At 35.7% G+C, this 21,339-nt stretch overlaps 1 protein-coding gene across 2 annotated transcripts in view; it reads left to right on the top strand.

The window, feature by feature from the left end:
* Positions 1 to 19,542, top strand: part of inc (BTB/POZ domain-containing protein inc) — a 66,952-nt gene extending 47,410 nt beyond the window's left edge. Inside the window, exons 4-6 of one of the 2 annotated variants that reach the window (XM_090386132.1) lie at positions 858 to 956; positions 7,604 to 7,732; positions 19,353 to 19,542. In XM_090386132.1, coding sequence (XP_090242258.1) covers positions 858 to 956; positions 7,604 to 7,732; positions 19,353 to 19,382 — 258 coding nt within the window. In that variant the 3' untranslated portion in view covers positions 19,383 to 19,542. The remainder of the gene's footprint in view (positions 1 to 857; positions 957 to 7,603; positions 7,733 to 19,352) is intronic. The other variant, XM_090386133.1, reaches the window with a different exon arrangement.
* The last annotated feature ends 1,797 nt before the right edge of the window (positions 19,543 to 21,339 follow it).

Below are 21,339 nucleotides of genomic sequence, written 5' to 3'. Positions count from 1 at the left end.
ATATATCATTGACAAAAACTCCATGAGCTGCTCTGGCAGCCCGTCTACACTGCTCAGAGAACTTCATACCTGACTGCACAATTACCCCCAGGTCTTTTTCATTCTCCACCTCCCTGAGTGTAGTACCACATAGCTGGTACGTTTCTGATGGGTTACTGCTACCCATATGCAGTACTTTGCATTTGTCAATATTAAATTTCAGTTGCCACTTCTCAGCCCATCTACCTAACTTTTCTAGATCCTGTTGCAGTAGCATACTGTCTTTGCTATCATTAACAACCCTGCCAACCTTTGTATCATCTGCAAACTTGGACGTTAAGCCTGGTATACTTTCATCAATATCATTAATAAATACACAAAACAACAATGGGCCCAGCACCGAACCGTGGGGACTACGGTTCGGATTAGGCCATGTAGAGCAGTGCCCATTTATTACCACTCTGCTGTCTCCCACTCAACCATTCATTTATCCATTGCAGCAACTTGCCCTTAATGCCATACTGCTGCAATTTGTACAGTGGTCTTCCATGTGCAACAGTATCAAAAGCTTTTCTGAATCTCTGCCACAAGTTGCCTTGGTATTGCAATACTCTAAAAACCAATACATTGATCCAATCAAGAAGTATATTGATATTTTATTTATAACTTATAACTTTACAACTTAAAATCGCATAAAAACTAACCCATTTTACTGAAAAAAAATGTGACTGTCTTTATTATTGCTTGTATACTACCTTCATTGTATATTGTGTATCTTGATATTGTGTTTAAGGAATAAATATTGTTTCTTTATTATTTAATCTTGCAGCAGCATATTGTAAAATATTTTAAATGCATATCTAATGTTTTATTTTCAGTGCGATTCCAAAAAACATGTCTATCGAGTGCTACAGTGTCATGAAGATGAACTTACTCAAATGGTTTCAACAATGTCAGATGGATGGAGATTTGAACAGGTAATGCAGCACAATCATTTATTACATTGTGTGTAATTTTTAAGCTAAAAGCAAATGTAATGTGCATTCAGTAAAACCTTGTTAATTTGAAGTCCAAGAGAACAAAATAAGTTTTTGATTTAAATTGGTTTGAAGTTTCTGAAGTTAAAAACATGTCGATATTAATCAAAAGATAAATGAGCCAGGTGCTGTATTAATATTGTAGATTGATTTCCACAATTCTCTCATTTAAAATTAAGACTTTTTTTAGTTTTGTTTTGTTTGTGAATAAACAATAAACATTAATTTAGTCAACATAAGAAAGAGAGATACCAGTTGTATATGTAGAGAAATTTGATCAGTTTCTCTCATATAATAACAAAGATTACTAAGCTTCATTTTTGCTACCATAGCCATACAGCTCAATGGATCTAAAGTCAAACTGTATGTTGAAATTATTGCTTTGTTGCTTATTATGTATAACTGTACATATTATTTGTTAATAAGAGTGGCCATATCTTGGAGATAGTATTTTCTTTCAAGTATTTGTAATGTACGCTAAAAAGAGTGAAATTTTTTCACTGGGAAAGCGAAAATGAGAGGTGGTGTGTGTTATGGGCCCAATGACTGATGAGTACAATGAACAACCATACAGAGAAATAGTAGGCCAGTAAATCAGATTGTATTATTATGGAGGATTTTAACTTCCCAGATATTGACTGGAACTTGTGGATTGGTCACTCACACACTAGCTCAGCTTTTGTGGATTTATTAGATGACATGTTTTCTACAGCAGCATGTAGAGAGGCAACCAGAGGGAGTGATCTGATTATCAGTGGCGATTATTCATGCATTAAGAATTTGCAGATAAAGGAACCAGTAGGTGGCAGTTATCGCAGTGTATTGGTGTGGGATTCACTTAAAGATATAACTACCATCAGGGGTAAAGATTTTTGCTTTCGTAAAGGCAACTACAATGGTCTCAGACAGTTTTTAAATTCTATACAGTGGAACCAACTGATGATGTTACCAAATTCTAAATGGAAAGCATTCAAGGAATTAATCTTGGAAGCTACTAGGCTTTTCACTAAGAAATACTGTTCAAGATTTAGGCCTAAATGGATGTCAGATGAACTAATGAGACTTGTGGTAGAGAATAAAAATGCGTGGGATGCATATAAATTATCAGGCAACACAGAAGCCTGTGGTAGATATCAGTTAGTCTGTAATCAACTGACAAAGGAAGTTAGGCAAGCAAAGGCAGATTATGAGAAATCTTTGGCAAATGATGCAAAGAAAAACAGCAACGACTTCTTTGCTTATGAAAACTCTAGAAGGAAGGGGATGAATCAGATTGGTTCACATGATATCAAAGGTTCGACTGTTGATCCTTCTCAGGTAGCTAACAAACTGAATCGAGTATTTTGGATCTACATTCACACATGAGGAATTCTATAGGGAAGTGGAGGCCAGAAGTTTATATAATTCTAACAGGGAACTAAATGTGATTCTTGCACTGCTTCTACTGGAATGAGCAGCAGCCTGGAAAACAAGGTGTGGGAGGATTTCAAAGACTGCTGGGTGTCATCGTGGAAGAGGTAAATACATGGGCTGTGTTAGGGTAGCTGAGAATAGGAACAGGTGCATGTATACTTGCGTGTAGACCAATGCTAGGAGTTTGGTAAATAAATTTGATGAATTTGAGGTGTTGGTCAAAACATCAATATTTTGGAATATCAGAGGTGTGGTGTCACACAGATATAAGGAATGCAGAATTGGAATTTGGGGAGTACAATGTGTACAGGAAGGATAGACAGGATACGAAGGGAGGAGGGCTTATGCTATTTGTTAAGAAACACATAAAATCTAAGGAAGTGCAGCCAGTTGACATGGATGGACAGTGCAGTGTCGAGTCAGTTTGGTGTGACATATGCACTGGGAAAGCAAAATTGAGAGTAGGAGTGTGTTATAGGCCTATGACTCTGATGAGTATAATGAACAACCGTACAGAGAAAGAGTGGGCCAGTAAATCAGATTTTAATTTCCCAGATATTGACTGGAACTACCGGGTTGGTCACTCACACACTAGCAAGGCTTTTGTGGATTTATTGGATGATTGTGTTCTACAGCAGCATGCTTGGGAGGCAACTGGAGGGAGTAATACTCTTGATCTGGTTATCAATAGTAATTCTTCATGCATTAAGAATCTGCAGATAAAGGAACCACTAGGTGGCGGTGATCACAGTGTGCTGATGTGGGATTTACTCAAAGAGGTAACTACCATCAGTGGTAAAGGGAAGGGTTTTTGCTTTCGTAAAGGTGACTACAGTGGTCTGAGACAGTTTTTAAATTCTATACAGTGGGACCAACTGATGATGTTACCATCAGCAAATTCTAACTGGGAAGAATTCTAAGAAAATATTGTCCAAAGTTTAGGCATAAATGGATGTCAGATGAACTAATGGAATGTGGCAAAGAAGAAAAATGCATGAGATACATATAAATTAACAGGTGACAGTGAAGCCTATGGTAGATATAAGCTGGTCTGTAATCAAGTCACAAAGGAGGTTAGGCAGGCAAAGGCAGATTATGAGAAATCTTTGGCAAAGGATGCAAAGAAAAACAGCAAAGAGTTCTTTGCATCCTTTATATTCATTTCTAGAATTTACATAAGTAAACTCTAGAAGGAAGGGGATGAATCAGATTGGTCAACTTCATATCAATGGTTCAACTGTTGATGATCCTGCTCAGGTAGCTAACAAACTGAATGAGCATTTTGCATCTATATTTACGCATGAGGAGTTATTCAGGGAGAGGAGTGCCAGAGGTGTATTAAACTGTGGCAGTGAGCTAAATGATTTTGTAATAACTCAGCACTCAGAGCAAAGTGGAGGAGAAATTGTTGAAGATAAACATAAGGAAGACACCTGGGGTAGATGGGATCTATCCAGTTATATTAAAGGAGGCAGCAAAGGAAGTAAGCAAACCCTTAGCCATAATTATGAGAGCTTCCTTGGACTCAAAGGAGGTACCCATGGACTGGAGATGTGCAAATGTGACCCCGATTCACAAAGGAGGATCAAAGGGTGACACAAGCAATTACAGACCTGTTAGTTTAACTTCTGTTCTGGGGAAAGTAATGGAGGCACTGGTTAAAGAAGCACTGCAGGATCATCTAGACAGAACTTCAGTTATAGTTCAGACACAACATGGGTTTGTTAAGTGGAAGTCTTGTAATAAACTCTTGTAATAAATATCTAATAAATATATTTGGATACTATGATGTGGTCACAAAGCAATTGGATGCAAAGAATAATTTTGATATCATATACTTGGATCTCAGGAAGGCTTTTGATACTGTTGCACATGGAAGATTTTTGCAAAAATTGGAGCAGTGTGGCATTGGAGGCAAATTGCTGCTGTGGATAAAGGGATGGTTGAATGGGAGAAGACAGAGAGTGGTAATCAATTGACACTCCTGTTCATGGAGTAATGTTATTAGTGGAGCCATCCAGGGTTCATTGTTGGGTCTATTGTTGTTTTCTGTATTTATTAATGATGGTATATCAGGCTGAATGTCTAAGTTTGCAGATGATACAAAGGTTGGCAGGGTTTTTAATGATGCTAATGACAGTACGCTATTGCAATAGGGATCTAGGAAAGTTGAGAAGATGGGCTGAGAGGTGGCAACTAAAGTTTAATATTGACAAATGTAAAATACTGCATATGGGTAGCAGTAACCCCAGAGTAATGTGTCAACTGTGGCACTATACTGAGGGTGGTAGAGAATGAAAAGCACTTTGGGGTAATTGTGCAGTCAGATATGAAGTTTTCTGATCAATGAAGATGGTCTGCAAGAATAGCTCGTGGTGTCTTGTCAATGATATACAGGAATTTTTCTAGCAGGGATAAGGAGGTGATTATTCCCTTGTATAAGGCAATGGTTAGGCCACACCTTGAGTACTGTATACAGGCCTGGAGGCCTCATTTATAGAAGGATGTAGAGCTGATGGAATGAGTACAGAGAAGGGCAACAAGATTGTTGAGGGAACAAAGGGGCCTCTTACCAGGAAAGGCTTAAGTTCTGCAACTTGCAGAATCTGAGACTAGGTGCCTGTGAGGTGATCTGATCTGATTTGAGGTGTATAAGGCCTTGAATGGCTTGAGCAAGCTCAGTGCCGATGGGATTTTTCTTGTTGCTCAGATTACACACTTGAAGAGGCATAAATTCAAATTGAGGGAAGACGGTTGCAGAATAGATGTGCAAAAATTTGACTTTAGCCAGCGGGTGTTTGATTGCTGGAACAAACTTCCATCTTTTATTGTGGAAGTTGATAATTTAAGTAAATTCAAGGAAGAATTGCCCAAAGTTTTGGAGCAAATGTGAATTGTGGTTTTTTTTTTTTTTTTTGGCTGATACTGTATAAGCTTGCTTTCTTGCATCATAATATTAATATTAACTTTTTATTCTGTACTACTGTTTATTCAATAAACTTTGTAACTCAGCATGAATGGCTCTTCCCAATTACAGCTATGTGAAGTGATCATGAAGCGCTTGTGTGCACCAATGACCAGTTTGATGTCAATTCTGAACAGTTGAGAGTAAAAAAGAGACAGAAATCGCATTGTGAGCAGTGTTTGAAAAATATATATTGAATTACAATTTTGAAATTTTACTTATATTATATCCAATGATATCCAGTTGGGATGACAGTGGGAAGGAAAAAATCTAATAAATAAAACTAGCCTCTGTTGGAAAAAATTGGAGTGGAGTGGAGGGCAGGTTGGAGTATCATCCAGCACACAGAGACCAAAATATTGGGGAGGGGGATTACTTAAATTCTTCCAGTTAACATTTTAACTCTTACAGACAATCTGCATTCACTAATCATTTGCTAGTGGCCTCATCAGTTGCAGTGATCTTGCCATAGCTGTCTTGTGCTCTGCTTGGATGGAAGGGTACTCTTCCAGGTTATCTACTCCAGAAACTGATATTCTGCTGCATATAGTGCTTTTTGTGTTGTGACTATTGCAGAACCCACAGTTCAATACCATATAGAATTCCTTCTTTTGATCAAAGATTTCTTGGAGGTGTCTTTGTGTTTCTACACTGGGAATAGGAACTTCATAAAGCATGGGTTGAAGCATTGTTGGTTTGGATCAGAATGGAAAGACCAGAATGACAGATTTTGCCAAATTAATATACAGATTAAATTTTTAAGGTATTTCTTATGGTATCTGGTATGGTTATACCTTGATTTACAGTCAAGTTAATACTGGTTAGCAGCTTTTAAGTTGTTGATGCATAAGATCATATCAGTTCTATTGTTTACATGTGAGTTTATAATGGCTGATGCTGAAAGAGCACCTTGTGGTATGCTCTCATTAATCTCACAGGTATATATTTTTGAGTCCAACAAAAAGTTGAATAGTTCTTTTGCCAAGTAGTGAAGTTAAAAATTTCAAATATTGAGTTCTAATGTAATTTTCTTAAAAGAGATTCAGCAGTGCAGGTATATTTACACTGTCAAAAGCTGCTTGTAAGTCTAAATACAGGACTGCCAGCTCCAGATTTTCTTTAGATGAGGCTAGCATAGCATAAGTGATCATAAGAATGTTACTAACCATTGATTTATCCTTCAGGGCATGATGAATTTGTCATGGCAGTTGGGGAGGATCTAATTTGTCACCTTTCAGGACAGTTTTTTTTCTAGTAGTTTTAATAAATAAGATGATTGTGAGATTGGTCAATAGTACTTGATCTAATTGTTGTGAGAAATTTTTGGGTGTCATGTCTCATCAAATGTGATGAAAAGAGTTTGTGCTTACATTGGGGAAGGAGGATAATTTCAACAAATCATTGCAGATTATCTATAATTATGTTTACAATAATAAAAGAAATGAAACTTATTGTAACCTCTGTTATATTTATAATAATAACTGAAATAAAACTGAAAATATACTAGGAGTTGTATCTTTTGAATCGCCCTGTATTACTGTGAATGGATTCCATAAATTGCCACTTCCTGCCATTTCTTCACAGCTTAAAAATAAATAGGAAGTAGATAAAAAAAATATCTCCGTCAGGTTACCATAGCCCTCCAGTGTTCTATTAATTTATTTTTATTTTATTTTTTTCAGACTATAAATGAGAGTTCTAAACAAATTCTTCCTTATAAATTCAGTTGTGCCTATCTTGTTCCAAGATAGGCACGATTATCTTGTTCCAAGATGGTGAATTGAAATACGCTCTCATTAAGAAACCCAAATTCTGGCCCCTTCCACACAAATTTTAATCAAAAGTTATTGGAACAAACACAGTGTTGATCTCATAAACTTTCTTTCTCTTTTTAGAAAATAGGTAAAGAGATATTCTGAACATTAAATATATTGCTAGTAGGCCACAAAATATGATAAAAGAGCCTATATTTGAATTTGAAAAATAAAAAGTTAATGAAAATATTCTTCAGAGATACCACTTTGCACTTAGCAGTCACATGGAGGCCATTTTCACTCCTGTCCTTAACTTTGTAATTGCAACTCTGGCACTTCGCTTTCACATAAAATTATATTTCCACTATTCTGGATAATTTTTAGTTAGAATATTGAAATTCACTAATACCTGATATTTTATTGGCCTGTAATTATAATTTTTTTTTTCATTGCAGCTAATTAACATCGGTTCCTCATATAATTATGGAAGTGAAGATCATGCAGAATTTTTGTGTGTCGTTTCCAGAGAGTATCCTGGATCAAATAGCATCTCATCAGAAATTGAGCCCACAGACAGAGCTAAAGTAAGTATACTGTACATATTTGCAATTTCAGTACATTTAATATTATATGCATTAAAATGCACACATTATTCAATGTAGACTTCATATGAAATACCAAAAGGAATTATGGCAAAGCTTTTGGTTACATAAATATGAAGGATATGAATTTAACAGTTGCTAATTATCAAAGAAAATTCAACAAAGCTTCCTTATCCTCTAATATAATATCTTAACCTCTGTAATATTTACTGAGTTTAAATGAAATGCATTGGAAAAGAATAAAATAAAAAATGAAGACGAGACATCTTTTAAAAAATACCTCTTTCAAGAAATGTCAACTGAAAATATAGGGAAGAAGTTTAGGTTATAGATTTTCATTCTAATGAGAAGAAAATGCTTTCAGAAAATATATTTGGGGGGGGTATTGTTTTTCATATTTTTTTCAATATTTTGTGGATAACATTGATTTTTGTTATTTAGTTTTTTTTTCTAAACATATTTGGAGTATTATAAACATAAGTGTAGTATTGATGGCATGTTGGACACACGCAAAAGATGCTAACTACTGTAACAGCAAAGAAAGTGAATGAACAGTGTTGAATTTAAAAAAAGTTAAGATTATGTGAATGCAGCAATAAATGGCTAGACACTGAGTTGCAAAGAGTGGCTTTTCTACCTTCAAAGCTACAAGTTAAATATGAAATAAACAAGCATCACCTGAACTGGAAACTATTTCCATGCAGTTCATGGGAAATGTCCACGAACTGTAGCATTTTGTCTCTATCACCTTGCCCAAAACCAAAAATCAAGAAGGAGGGTTATATTCAGGTTGATTCCATCTTGGGACCTTAAAGAAAGTGATATTATCAGGAAAGCATTTCAAATGGGAGTACTATCGTCTTTAAAAATTGCATTGCACTTCATGCAGCTGCTCAAAAGCAAAGAGCATTAAAAGCAGGCAAGCACTGTAAACAGTAGTGTCAGAGGGTCATAATAAGAGTGTGCCTCCAAAGAAACAGACTGTGAATAAATATTGGAAGAAAAATATATAAGGCCTTATCTCTACTTAAAAGAAAATGAACATTTGCTATATTAACTGATTTTAATAATCATTGGCAATATCTGTGGAAAGCTTCGATATTTTAAATGCATGCATACCTGTAAATATTTCCAGGTTTTTGATCACATCTTGTATCTAATATATCTAAGATAGGTCATAATTCGGAGATTGGTTGGTTTTTTTTTTTTTTTTTTATTGACTATCCCTATGGAATAATTACTAAAAATAATAATAAATCTCCTAGGGGTTTTCATTAAGTCCCCTTCTGTTTGTTACTCACATATTTGATTTAACTAAAACCAAATTTTACACAGTGTCGCATGGATGATGTGACATTTTAATTTTATACCTCTTATTATAATATACCACATTGTCAGAATTTGCAGAAAAGTACTTTATTTGAATAGTTATTTAGCAAATGAGGAAAACTAAATAAATCTCACATAACTTCTGAAAACTGATAATTGACAACTGACAAATCAATGTCATATAAATTAATTTCAGAATAGCAGGACCAACAAAATTAGAGAAAGCCTTTTAATCAAGTTTTAACATTTTAGTTGATCTTGCAGTTATATTAATAATATGAGAAGTATAAGAACTGTTGCCTGTTTTTAATATCCTAAAACCAAAATTTTAAATGTTCTAATAATTACAGATTCGAATGTATAATTATAGTGAATAACTGATTTTAATAATCACTTATAGTTATAATATGTAATTTTTCCACATTCAGAGACAGACCATTCTTCTGAATTCAGTTACAAATCAGCTGGATGCCTTTTTGCAATTCCTCACGCTCTATAACTTTCATTCATGTCATCTGTAAAAGTAAGGATACTGAAATTGGTTTCCCATAAACTATTATATATAATTTATAAAAATATCTCAACAAATAAAGGACCTACAGATGATTCCTGAGTAATACCCCTATGACTGGGAGTCATTTAAATAGATAACACTTTCCTATTTTGAAAATAATCATGGAACCGAGTTAAAGCCAAATCCCAGTACCCCCATGCCAGCAACCTTAATACACAATATATTATGAAGGAACTGAGTCAGATACCTTCTGTAGGTCTAAATATATTGTCTCCACTTGTCTGTTATGATCTAGTGCCTTCCTAATGTCATGATATCTACTGTGGAGATTTGTAATTTGTTGGATTAGCATATTCCATAAGAATTTCATCTGCTTCTACTGATTTGAACTCAAATGATATCTAAGGTGAATATAATTCTTCTAGAAGATGAAACCCTTCCTTTTATCCGTAATAATTGTAATTTACTTGGATATGAGAGCTGTGTAATAATGAATGATAATTTTTTTTCACAACTTAACTTTCTTAATCATCCATATTTTGATGGTCCTTCTCAAAGTAGTCTTCATTTGATGAAATGTACTTCAGTGTTTCTGCCGTTCTTCAAAAACATGGTGGAAACCGTTTTTTGATATGCATTTGAGAATCACCTCCAATGTCTTTACAACTTCTTCTGATGACTGGAAATGTTTTCCTCACAGCTCCTTTAACTTTGGAAATAAAAAAAAAAATCAGTTTGCAAGGTCAGGGCTACAGGGTGGATGAGGAACACATTTGGCACTAATGCTGGCTAAATACTCAATGACAGTATGTGCAGTGTGAGGTCTCACATTGCTGTGATGCAGCATCCATCCACCAATGTGCAGTTGTGGTCATTTGTGATGAATGTGATCCCACAAAGTGTGCAATACAGTTCTGCAGTAAGGTCCCATAACTGTCATATGACGTGGCACAATAAACCATTCCTGAATGTCAAAAAAAAAAGATGACCATAACCCCTCTCCTGCAAAAGCCACAACTTTTACCTTTTTTCAGTGTTGACACTGATGTAGACTTTCAAACAGAGCTTTGTTGCTTACTCTGTAGGTTGAAATGAAGTCATGTCTCATCCACTGTTATCATCTTGTGCAGAACCTTGCTATCTTCACTAACCATCTGTTGCAGCTCCTGACAAATCTCCATGTGAACTTGCTGTTGCTTAGGCATGAGTAGTCTTGGAACCCAGCATACACAAACATGTGTCATATGCAATTTTCATTGAAAATACTGTGCATGCTTCCTACTGATATTCTCAACATCTCTGTGTTGCCTCACTGTTCTATGATCTCTTGTGATTACAGAAGCAGTTTACAGTTTCTGGTTTCTGTGGTGGCAGCAATGGTTGGACTGCCACTTATTGTTATTGAATCCATCTGTTTTTAAACATTCTAAACCAACTGCAAGCTGTGCTATATGGAAGCATAGATTTGCCATAAGCCTCTTTTAACATTTCATACACTTCAGCTGATGTTTTCTTCAGATGGAAACAAAATTTGAGAGCAGCATACTTTTCCTCACATGTCACGTCCATTGTTATGTAGGCAAAACTGAACAGGCATAAACTTACCGACCACCAAGGTCACACCCTGCAGCTTGGTTTGGTCTTAAATTCTGCAGCTCAGCTAGAAATAGCAAGCAGTATGGTTGTTCATGAAAAATTATGGTCATTCTTTATTGAACAGCCCTCCTGCTGCCCATACTAAAGTTTTGTGGTTAGTGCCAACTAATGGCATTCTTACCAAATGTACGTAAGAAGCAGCCACCTAGATAGTCAGAGAAGTTACTGCTAATATGGTGGTGTCCTATCATACAGAATCAGTCAAAGTTCAAATTATTAAAATCCCCATAATAAGACATTCCAATTTTCTTGCTCACTCTGATAGCACATGTAACCAATCATTGTATTAAGCATATTTGTTAGGCCTTCAACACACTCTCCATTGTTGCTCCATTATTTATATCACACCAGACTGACTGAATCCATGTGGTTGCTGATCAGAAGTGTAACCCCTCTTCCCTTTCTGTCATGTCTGTTTTTCCTGAAACATATTCAAATTGTGCATCCATTATAATATAATGACACACATATATTCTTATTATGTTAATATTTGTTGATTTAACTAGTACTTCAAATTCATAATTATTAACAATACTTCCAACTTCAGTACACATATGAAAGTCTGTCTTTTGAGGTTCTTTATATCCTTGACACCTTCCATGTGGTTGCTTGCAGTAGTACTTTCCCAAGGAACTTTCTATTTGGATATTCAATTAGTTAAAGCAATTTGTGAACTTCACTAATTTCCTATATTTTCCCCATGTGTTCAATAATCATCTTACACCAGTTCTAGCCCCCAGTATATTGGTGTTATAAAAATTCTCACAAAGGAGGCCCTATGCCACTGTCAAAGATTCTCACATTGGATAAATTTGGAAAGCTTATTATTTGTTATAAGCTAGTATGTGATATAGGGGTAGCTACTGTTTAGCTAATTCACTTTTGCTAAGCAATAAGACTATAACCCACAAGAGAATTGCTGCAGCAATTCCTACCTGAGTCTTGCTACCTTTGTTGGATTTAGCCCTAACTATAGTTATGGTTAAAAAGTTAAATTCAAAAAATTTTACAATATACCATGCTGTGTTACAATATATTAGAGACTTTTTTAAAATATCATGCGCTGCAATTTTAAATATAGAACTGTGCCCCTAATTAGAAACTATGAACTCTCACTTCCAGTGATTGTAACTGTACTACTACTCGAATTTAACAGTTCAAAGTACTACTGGACTGCATTATAAAGCAAACTATAAACTAAAGTACAATATTTATTTGTGGGAAAAATATAACACTATTTGTAATTAATTATATGATAACTAAAACTCACAAAAAATGGTTATCTACAGTGTCAGTCAAATTTTACCAAAATTCTGTAACTTTTTATAGGTTTTTTTTTTTTTTTTTTTAACATTTGTCCACTTAAAAAACTAGACATCTGCATGATCAGCATAATACAATCTATACCTAGAACAAAAACAAGTTGAAAAGTGCCAGTAAGCCTCGAAACAATAGTCTGGGTGGTGGATAGACAGCACCATTTGAGGCTTTCTGGCCTCTCCTCGTTGAGTGAGCAGGTACCTTGGTGTTGCAATAGTGACAACCCAGTTATGAAGTATAACTCCACGATTTGAGAGATGCCTGATGGTGTACAATAGTTAAGACTAAAAGCACTCTTGGGTAATAGCCTCAAGCTATGTGGCAGTATGACTAACGTATAAGTTAGTGCAATTGCGTCATTTTTATGCGTAGCCACCTACCAAAGTAGACAAATTGGCATCATTTTAATTAAATCTCATATTATGAATACCTTCACAACGAGTCTTTTCCACTGGTGAAGTGTTACTTATTCGAGGTAGTGCAATACATGGCAACTCGTTGTGAAGGTATTCACAATATGAGATGTAATTAAAATGATGCCAATTTGTCTACTTTGGTAGGTGACTACATATAAAAATGATGCAATTGCACTAACTCATAGCTTGAGGCTCTTACCCAAGAGTTCTTTTAGTCTTAACTATTGCACACCATCATGCATCTCATATTGTGGAGTTATACTTCATAACTGGGTTGTCACTACTGCAACACAAGGGTACCTGCTTGCCCACCAAGGAGAGAGAGAGAGGGAGAGGCCAGTAAGCCTTGAAATGGTGCCAATATGGGTGGTGGTATCCACCAAAAATAAGTAACACCAGTCTTTTCTATCGGTGAAGTGTTACTTATTTGAGGTAGTGCAATACATGGCAACTCGTTGTGAAGGTATTCACAATATGAGATGTAATTAAAATAATGCCAATTTGTTTACTTTGGTAGGTAAAATACATATAAAATGATGCAATTGCACTAACTCATACGTTAGTCATACTGCCACGTAGCTTGAGGCTCTTGCCCAAAGAGTGCTTTTAGTGGTTATTAAATTAATGGGTTTTTTTTTTTTTTTTCTCTATCAGAGATGATCATTAGACTTAATTGCAATATGAAAGAATATACAAGGGTTTGACAATTCAGTTCCAGGACTGAGTCCATTGCATGCATGTCAAAGCATGTAGGACCAGCAGAATTACTTAACAAGTACAGGTCACTGTTGAACAAAAGCCGAGAATTAGGGTTGAATTTGAAAGTGTCTGCAATTCTGCCCAGACACGATAGGAGGGAGTATATGATGAGAGCCTTGTCGATCAATTCGGCCCTGGAAAGATTGTGCAAGGCTCAAGGGGTAGAATTTTTTTCAGCCTGGACTGTACTTGTTAACAGGAGAGATTGCTTCTACAGGGATGGGATACACTTAAATAGAAAGGGTGCAAGAATATTTGCTGATGCTATCGAGGCAGTGTTAGGTTGGTCGGAAAACTGCTAGCTTGGGGGGAGACAAAGACCAATAGATTGACAGTAGCAACTGGCAGAGGTGAAAGAGATTCTTGCACTGCTTCTATTAGAATGAGCAGAAGCCTGAAAAACAAGATGCATGCTATTTCAGAGACTGCTGGGAGCCATTTCGGTACAAGTAAACACATGGGTTGTGTTAGGGTAGCTAAGAATAGAAACAGGTGCAGGTATACTTGCGTGTACACCAATGCTAGGAGTTTAGTAAATAAATTTGATGAATTTGAGGTATTGCTCAAAACATCAAAGGCAGATATTGTTGGGATATCAGAGACGTGGTGTCACACAGATATAAGGGATGCAGAACTGCAATTTGGGGAGTACAACGTCTACAGACAGGATAGAAAGGGGGGAGGGGTTATGCTATTAGTTAAGAAACACATAAAAACCAAGGAAGTGAAGCCAGTCGACATCGCTGGACAGTGCAGTGTTGAGTCAGTTTGGTGTGACATAAGCATTGGGAGATCAAAATTGAGAGTAGGAGTGTGCTATAGGCCTAATGACTCTGATGAGTATAATAAGGAACTGTACAGGGAAATAGAGTGGGCCAGTAAATCAGAGAGTCTTATAATGGGAGATTTTAATTTCCCAGATATTGACTGGAATTTGGGGGCTGGTTACTCACACACTAGCAGGGCTTTTGTGGATTTATTGGATGATTGTTTTCTACATCAGCATGTTCGGGAGGCAACTAGAGGGAGTAATACTCTTGATTTGATTATCAGCAGTGATTCTTCATGCATTAAGAATCTGCAGATAAATGAACCACTAGGTGGCAGTGATCACAGTGTGCTGAAGTGGGATTTACTGAAAGAGGTAACTACCATTAGGGGTAAAGGGAAGGGTTATTGCTTCCGTAAAGGCGACTACGATGGACTGAGACAGTATTTAAATTCTATACAGTGGGACCAACTGATGATGTTACCAACAGCAAATTCAAAATGGGAAGCATTCAAAGAACTTATCTTGGAAGCTACTAGGCTTTACATACCAACTAAGAAATATTGTTCAAGGTTTAGGCCAAAATGGATGTCAGATGAACTAATGAGGCATATGGCAGAGAAGAAAAATGCATGGGATACTTACAAATTAACACATGACACAGAAGCCTATGATAGATACAAGTTGATATGCAACCAAGTTACAAAGGAGGTTAGGCAGGCGAAGGCAGATTACGAGAAATCCTTGGCAAGGGATGCAAAGAAAAACAGCAAAGAGTTCTTTACTTATGTAAACTCTAGAAGGAAAGGGATGAATCAGATTGGTCCACTTGATATTGATGGGTCAACTGTTGATGATCCTGCTCAGGTAGCTAACAAACTAAATGAATATTTTGCATCGACATTCACACATGAGGAGTTATTCAGCAAGGGGAATGCCAGAGGTGTATTCAACTCTAGCAGTAAGCTACAGAATCTTGAAATAACTGGGAGTAAAGTGGAGGAGAAACTGTTGAAGATAAACACAAGAAAGGCACCCGGGGTGGATGGGATCTATCCAGTTATATTAAAGGAGGCAGCAAAGGAAGTAAGCAAACCCTTAGCCATAATTATGAGAGCTTCCTTGGACTCAGGGGAGGTACCCATAGACTGGAAATGTGCAAATGTGACCCCAATTCACAAAGGAGGATCAAAGGCTGACACAAGTAATTATAGACCTGTGAGCTTAACTTCTGTTCCAGGAAAATTAATGGAGGCACTGGTTAAAGAAGCACTGCAGGATCATTTAGACAAGACTTCAGTTATAGCTCAGACACAGCATGGTTTTGTTAAGGGAAAGTCTTGCCTGACCAACTTGATTGGATACTATGATGCAGTCACAAAAGAACTGGATGCTGGGAATAACTTTGATATTATATACTTGGATCTTAGAAAGGCTTTTGATACTGTTGCACATGGAAGACTGCTACACAAATTGGAGCAGTGTGACATTGGAGGCAAATTGCTGCTATGGATAAAAGGGTGGTTGAGAAAGAGAAGACAGAGAGTGGTAATCAATGGACACTGCTCATCGTGGACTAATGTTATTAGTGGAGTCCCTCAGGGCTCAGTGTTGGGTCCATTATTGTTTTCTGTATTTATAAATGATATTGATGATGGTATATCAAGCTTAATGTCCAAGTTTGCAGAAGATACAAAGGTTGGCAGGGTTGTCAAGGACACTACTGACACTATGCTGCTGCAACAGGATCTGGAAAGGTTGAGCAGATGGGCTGAGAGGTGGCAAATGAAGTTTAACATTGACAAATGTAAAGTACTACACATGGGAAACAGCAACCCCAGAGCAACGTATCAACTCTGTGGTACTACACTGACAGTGGTAGAGAATGAAAGGGACTTGGGGGTGATTGTGCAGGCAGATATGAAGTTCTCTGAGCAGTGCAGATGGGCTGCAAGAGTAGCTCATGGAGTATTGTCAATGATATACAGGAATTTTTTCAGCAGGGATAAGGAGGTGATTATTCCATTGTATAAGGCAATGGTCAGGCCACACCTAGAGTACTGTATACAGGTCTGGAGGCCTCATTTCAAGAAGGATGTAGAGCTGCTGGAACGAGTACAGAGAAGGGCAACAAGATTAGTGAATGGAACAAAGGGGTGCTCTTACGAAGAAAGGCTTAAGTTTTGCAAATTACAGTGTCTGGAGACTTGGCACCAGCGAGGTGATCTGATAGAGGTGTATAAAGCCTTGAATGGTTTAAGCATGCTCAATGCTGATGGGATTCTTCCTCTAGCTCAGAAAAATCACCTGAGAGGGCATAAATTCAAATTGAGGAAAGACAGATGTAGGATAGACGTGCGGAAATTTGCCTTTAGCCAGCGGATGGTTGGTTGGTGGAACAGACTGCCATCCCTTGTGGTGGAGGTTGATAGCCTAAATAAGTTTAAGGCTCAGCTGGACAGGTATTTTGAACGAACAGAGGGGTGAAGTGGAAGTGGGTTTTTTTTTTTTTTTTTTTTTTTGGCTGATGCTGCATAAGCTTGCTTTCTTGCATCAAATGCCTCTACTAATGCTAAGGACCATGATGCAGCACACCATGGCAGCTGATCTACATAGCCATTTGCTTATCTTAAGTTACTTTCATGTAGCTGTGTTAGAGCTGTTTTGTTGTTCAAGGCATTGTCATTGTGCTGAATGACTGAACAAAGAGCAAACAACAAAATTTATCGTTTGCTCTTTGTTGGCTCTACCATGATGCAGCACACCATGGCAGCTGATCTACATAGCCATTTGCTTATCTTAAGTTACTTTCATGTAGCTGTGTTAGAGCTGTTTTGTTGTTCAAGGCATTGTCATTGTGCTGAATGACTGAACAAAGAGCAAACAAAATTTATCGTTTGCTCTTTGTTGGCTCTACCATGATGCAGCACACCATGGCAGCTGATCTACATAGCCATTTGCTTATCTTAAGTTACTTTCATGTAACTGTGTTAGAGCTGTTTTGTTGTTCAAGGCATTGTCATTGTGCTGAATGACTGAGCAAACAACAAAATGTATCATTTGCTCTTTGTTGGAAAAAAGTGTGAGTGAAACCTACAAATTGTTAAAACTAGTATGTGATAATTATGATCTGTACTGCTCATGTTTTTCATTACAAGGTTTCTGGATGGCTTGAGGATCTGGAAGACAAGTGCTGTGGATGACCAACAACCAATACTTTTTCAATCATTCGTCCAGAAATGGCCAAAAAGGTTCACATATTGATTGCATCAGATCGATGAAGGACTCTTGAAATAGAAGGGCAACTTCGCATTAAAGGGGAAACAATTTATGCAATTCCGATAAGATTTGGGCAAGTGAAAGGTCTGTGCTGGATTTGTTCTGCAGTGTTTGACTGATGAACAAAAGACTCAAAACATTGACTCATCACCAAAACAGGTGATGAGTCATAATGTTTTTAATATGATCTGCAAATTGTTTTAATATGATCTGAAAAAAAATTTCAATTTCAAAAATCAGAAACCAAAGCTATGTTGATCACTTTCTTCAATAGTAAGGGAGTTTGTGAGGAATTTCTTCCAACAGGTAAGATAATGAATAAAGGGTGCTGTGCACAAGTTTTGGTTCATTCAGTTAAAAGAATTCACCGAGGCCTGAGTTTTGAGAAAAAGAAGGGAACTGATTCCTGTGCACAACAATAGTAGACTATACCATGCACTCATTATCAAAGGGTTTTTAGTATGGAATGAGATTGTGAAGCTATCCCTGCCCCAAATTGTTTTGCTGATTCATATATCCCTAGACTACTTTTTCCTAAAAATCAAGTCCACATTGTAATGATGATGTAGAGGACATTAAACAAATGTAACAGTGGCTGCCAGTTCAAATGTATTAAAAAAAATTGTTTCCAGCAGCACTATGAATAATCTCCTGTGTGTAGCTGCCCAAGATAATCACTTTGAAAAATACTAAAATCTTTTTTCGTCCTAAAAACTGGTTTTCTTTAAATTGACTTATCTTGAAACTTGTCAAACCTTGTATCATAAAAACTAATTTATAGGTATCATGTTTTATCCAGGAACTTGCACATCATAATTGAGATTAAAACCTGTTATATGCTAAATAAATGAATTTAAAAAGTGACCATTAAATTCTTGGCTATAATAATATAGCATTTTTGAACACCACTTCATAATATTTGAGATATACAAAATATCTATCCCTGATTTATAAATCTATTTCAAATGGTGAAATAGGTGATTATACACCTTGTATGTTTAACTTCTGAACTTATGAGACCACAGTTACGAATGTAGTGTGTAGTATAATGATGATTATAGGAATCATAACATAGTTTCATTAAAGGAAAATCATTTCTAAACTGCTAAGTTATTGTGAAGTTGTCATAAAGAACCAGATACAAACAATAATTTTAATGATTTATTTTGTAATAAAATGAGAGAAAGTAGTCATTTTACCATTCAGAATACTTGGCACTGACTTCAACTGTGAGTGTGGCATGAAAATCAAAACCAAACATAGCCAGAGCTATTGCCAATATTTGGGAGTGAGATAATCATTGGATGGCTGTAATATAATAAATGCAGACAAATTTCATTCAAAAATTTGTTATTATTTAATTATCAATTTAGCTAATGACACTCAGTCTGGAAGAAAACTTCCCAAATTTTGTTTGAAAAGTATTAAAAATTGTGAACAAGAATTCTGTTATGAATACTGATTGGTTCATTTTTTAAAGTAATTTCAAAGTAATTTTAAGGCTTTCTTAAATTAAATTAATTCTACTTTTCTAAATCATTCATGCTATTTATATTCCAGGTAATACAGCAAAAAGCAGCTCGCATGTGATGATAATGCACCCAATGACACATCATTACGAGTGAATAGTCATAGTCAAGTGGAGCAGGCATCTGTGATAATGAAATGCACTGAGCGTAACCTTAGCAAGACTGGAATATTATTTGTTGTATTCCATCTTGCTGGGATTAACCTCTCATCAGAATGTCTTGTTTCTGTAATATAGTGGATATGTAGCTCATTCCTTTTTTTTTTTTTTTTTACATACCATCATTTAACCACTACTTACATATTAAATGTTCCATACGTCTCCAGATGAAGTGAAATTTTCTGTTTGCATTAGGTGATGACTCTGCTCTGAAAACTGCAAGCTTTGCAAATGCAGTTCTGGCATAGCCAGCCATATGCAACCATTTATGATGTAACTGTAGCATATATTATTGTCTCTTGAGAGTCTACTTGTGTACATGTATGTATGTAGGGATGAGTTAGTTTGCAAGTTCGACATTTAAATGATGGAACTGTACAAAAGAGGAAGAAAAAAGTGATATGCATGAGTATAGCACTTAATTTCATCTAGTTATGAAAACAAATGTGTTAACTGTTTGAAATAATCACCTCTTAGGTTCAGTTTTTGAGTTTATTTCCCATTTTTAAGTTTTACCTCCTTGTTGCTGTTTGTTTGTCGAGAACTCTTGCATTCAAATTTTAACTTTGAACAAAAAAAAAATGTATATATTGATTTAGATAATTTTTTCCTTTGAATTGATCTTGTATTAATATTTGAAAGTCACCAAAGGGTTTTGCATACCATAAATGGTACTTGGCTCTGCACAGTGGAGTTAACCAAAAGTTTAAGAAATAATAAAACGGATAATTTTTTTGAACCATTTATTAATGATAATGGTAATGTGTGTGTGTGTGTTTTACTTTTTGTCAATCTATGGACTTCACTATTGTTGCAGTGGAAAGAGTTGTCAGGTAGAATTTATGAAGCACAAAAAAAACTCATGGATAACAAATCACTTTGCATCATAGCAAAATACACTTTTTTTTACAAGTTTTAATAAGTATAACATAACAAATATTAGGCCAGATTGTCAAGGATATAACCTATCAAGAGACTTTTTTATATGCCAGGCACAAATTAGTTTAATTAGCTTTGGGTGGATAAATGTTTTAGAATTTTAAGATGATTATTGCTTTAAAGTTAAATTAGCAATATAAAGTGCTCTTTCTTGCTGATTATTGGTTGCTCAGTAGTCTAATTCAGTGGAAACCATGGTTTTCTTGAAAATTGAGTGATTGGATTTTCATAGAATGGGTTTTGAAAATTTTTGGTTATTGTCCTAACTTATAACAGTCCTTTCAAAAAAACATGTCCATTGTTATTTTGGCATTAATCAAGCATGAAATTATTCTATAAACATTTTGAACATCATTCAAGTAGTTTTTAAGTAACACCAATACCAATAGAGAAGTGTTATACTTTTTAAATGTAATATAATGAATGACACACTTTTACTCCATGTGACATTTTTACTTAAATAATTTTATTTAATAATAACAAGTTAAAGCTGTTATAGCATTTAAATTTATTTTTTATACTCATAACTCCAAGGTGGCCAGAGAAGTTTACAGCTTCATTTTAACTGTTTTTGACAGTCATTATACTAGCACCACAATTATCACCTTTGAAAAGTTTTGGCTTACCATATATTTTATTTGACAATAAAATAAACACAGTAATATTAATTTTCAAACATTTACTGTGTGTTCTGATGTATAAGTTTGACCTGCGAAGCACTAATAAATCTAAAATTTAAATGGACCTTAAAATTTTAGATTTAAATACCAAATATAAAATCCTAAACATGAATTAATGGGATATGCTTAGGGCTAGAATTACTTGTAATGATACAAGTATATTTTTACAAATATGCATTGTTACTTACCTTTTCAAACCCAAGAATTTAACAATTTGGGCATTGTTTTCAGGTTTACTTTT

Source organism: Mastigoproctus giganteus, chromosome 12, assembly GCF_048544385.1.
Source record: "Mastigoproctus giganteus isolate SK-2022 chromosome 12, ASM4854438v1, whole genome shotgun sequence".
NCBI lineage: Eukaryota > Metazoa > Arthropoda > Arachnida > Uropygi > Thelyphonidae > Mastigoproctus > Mastigoproctus giganteus.
Note: the sequence above shows the minus strand (reverse complement) of the source record. Positions and strands in the feature narration are given on the sequence as shown.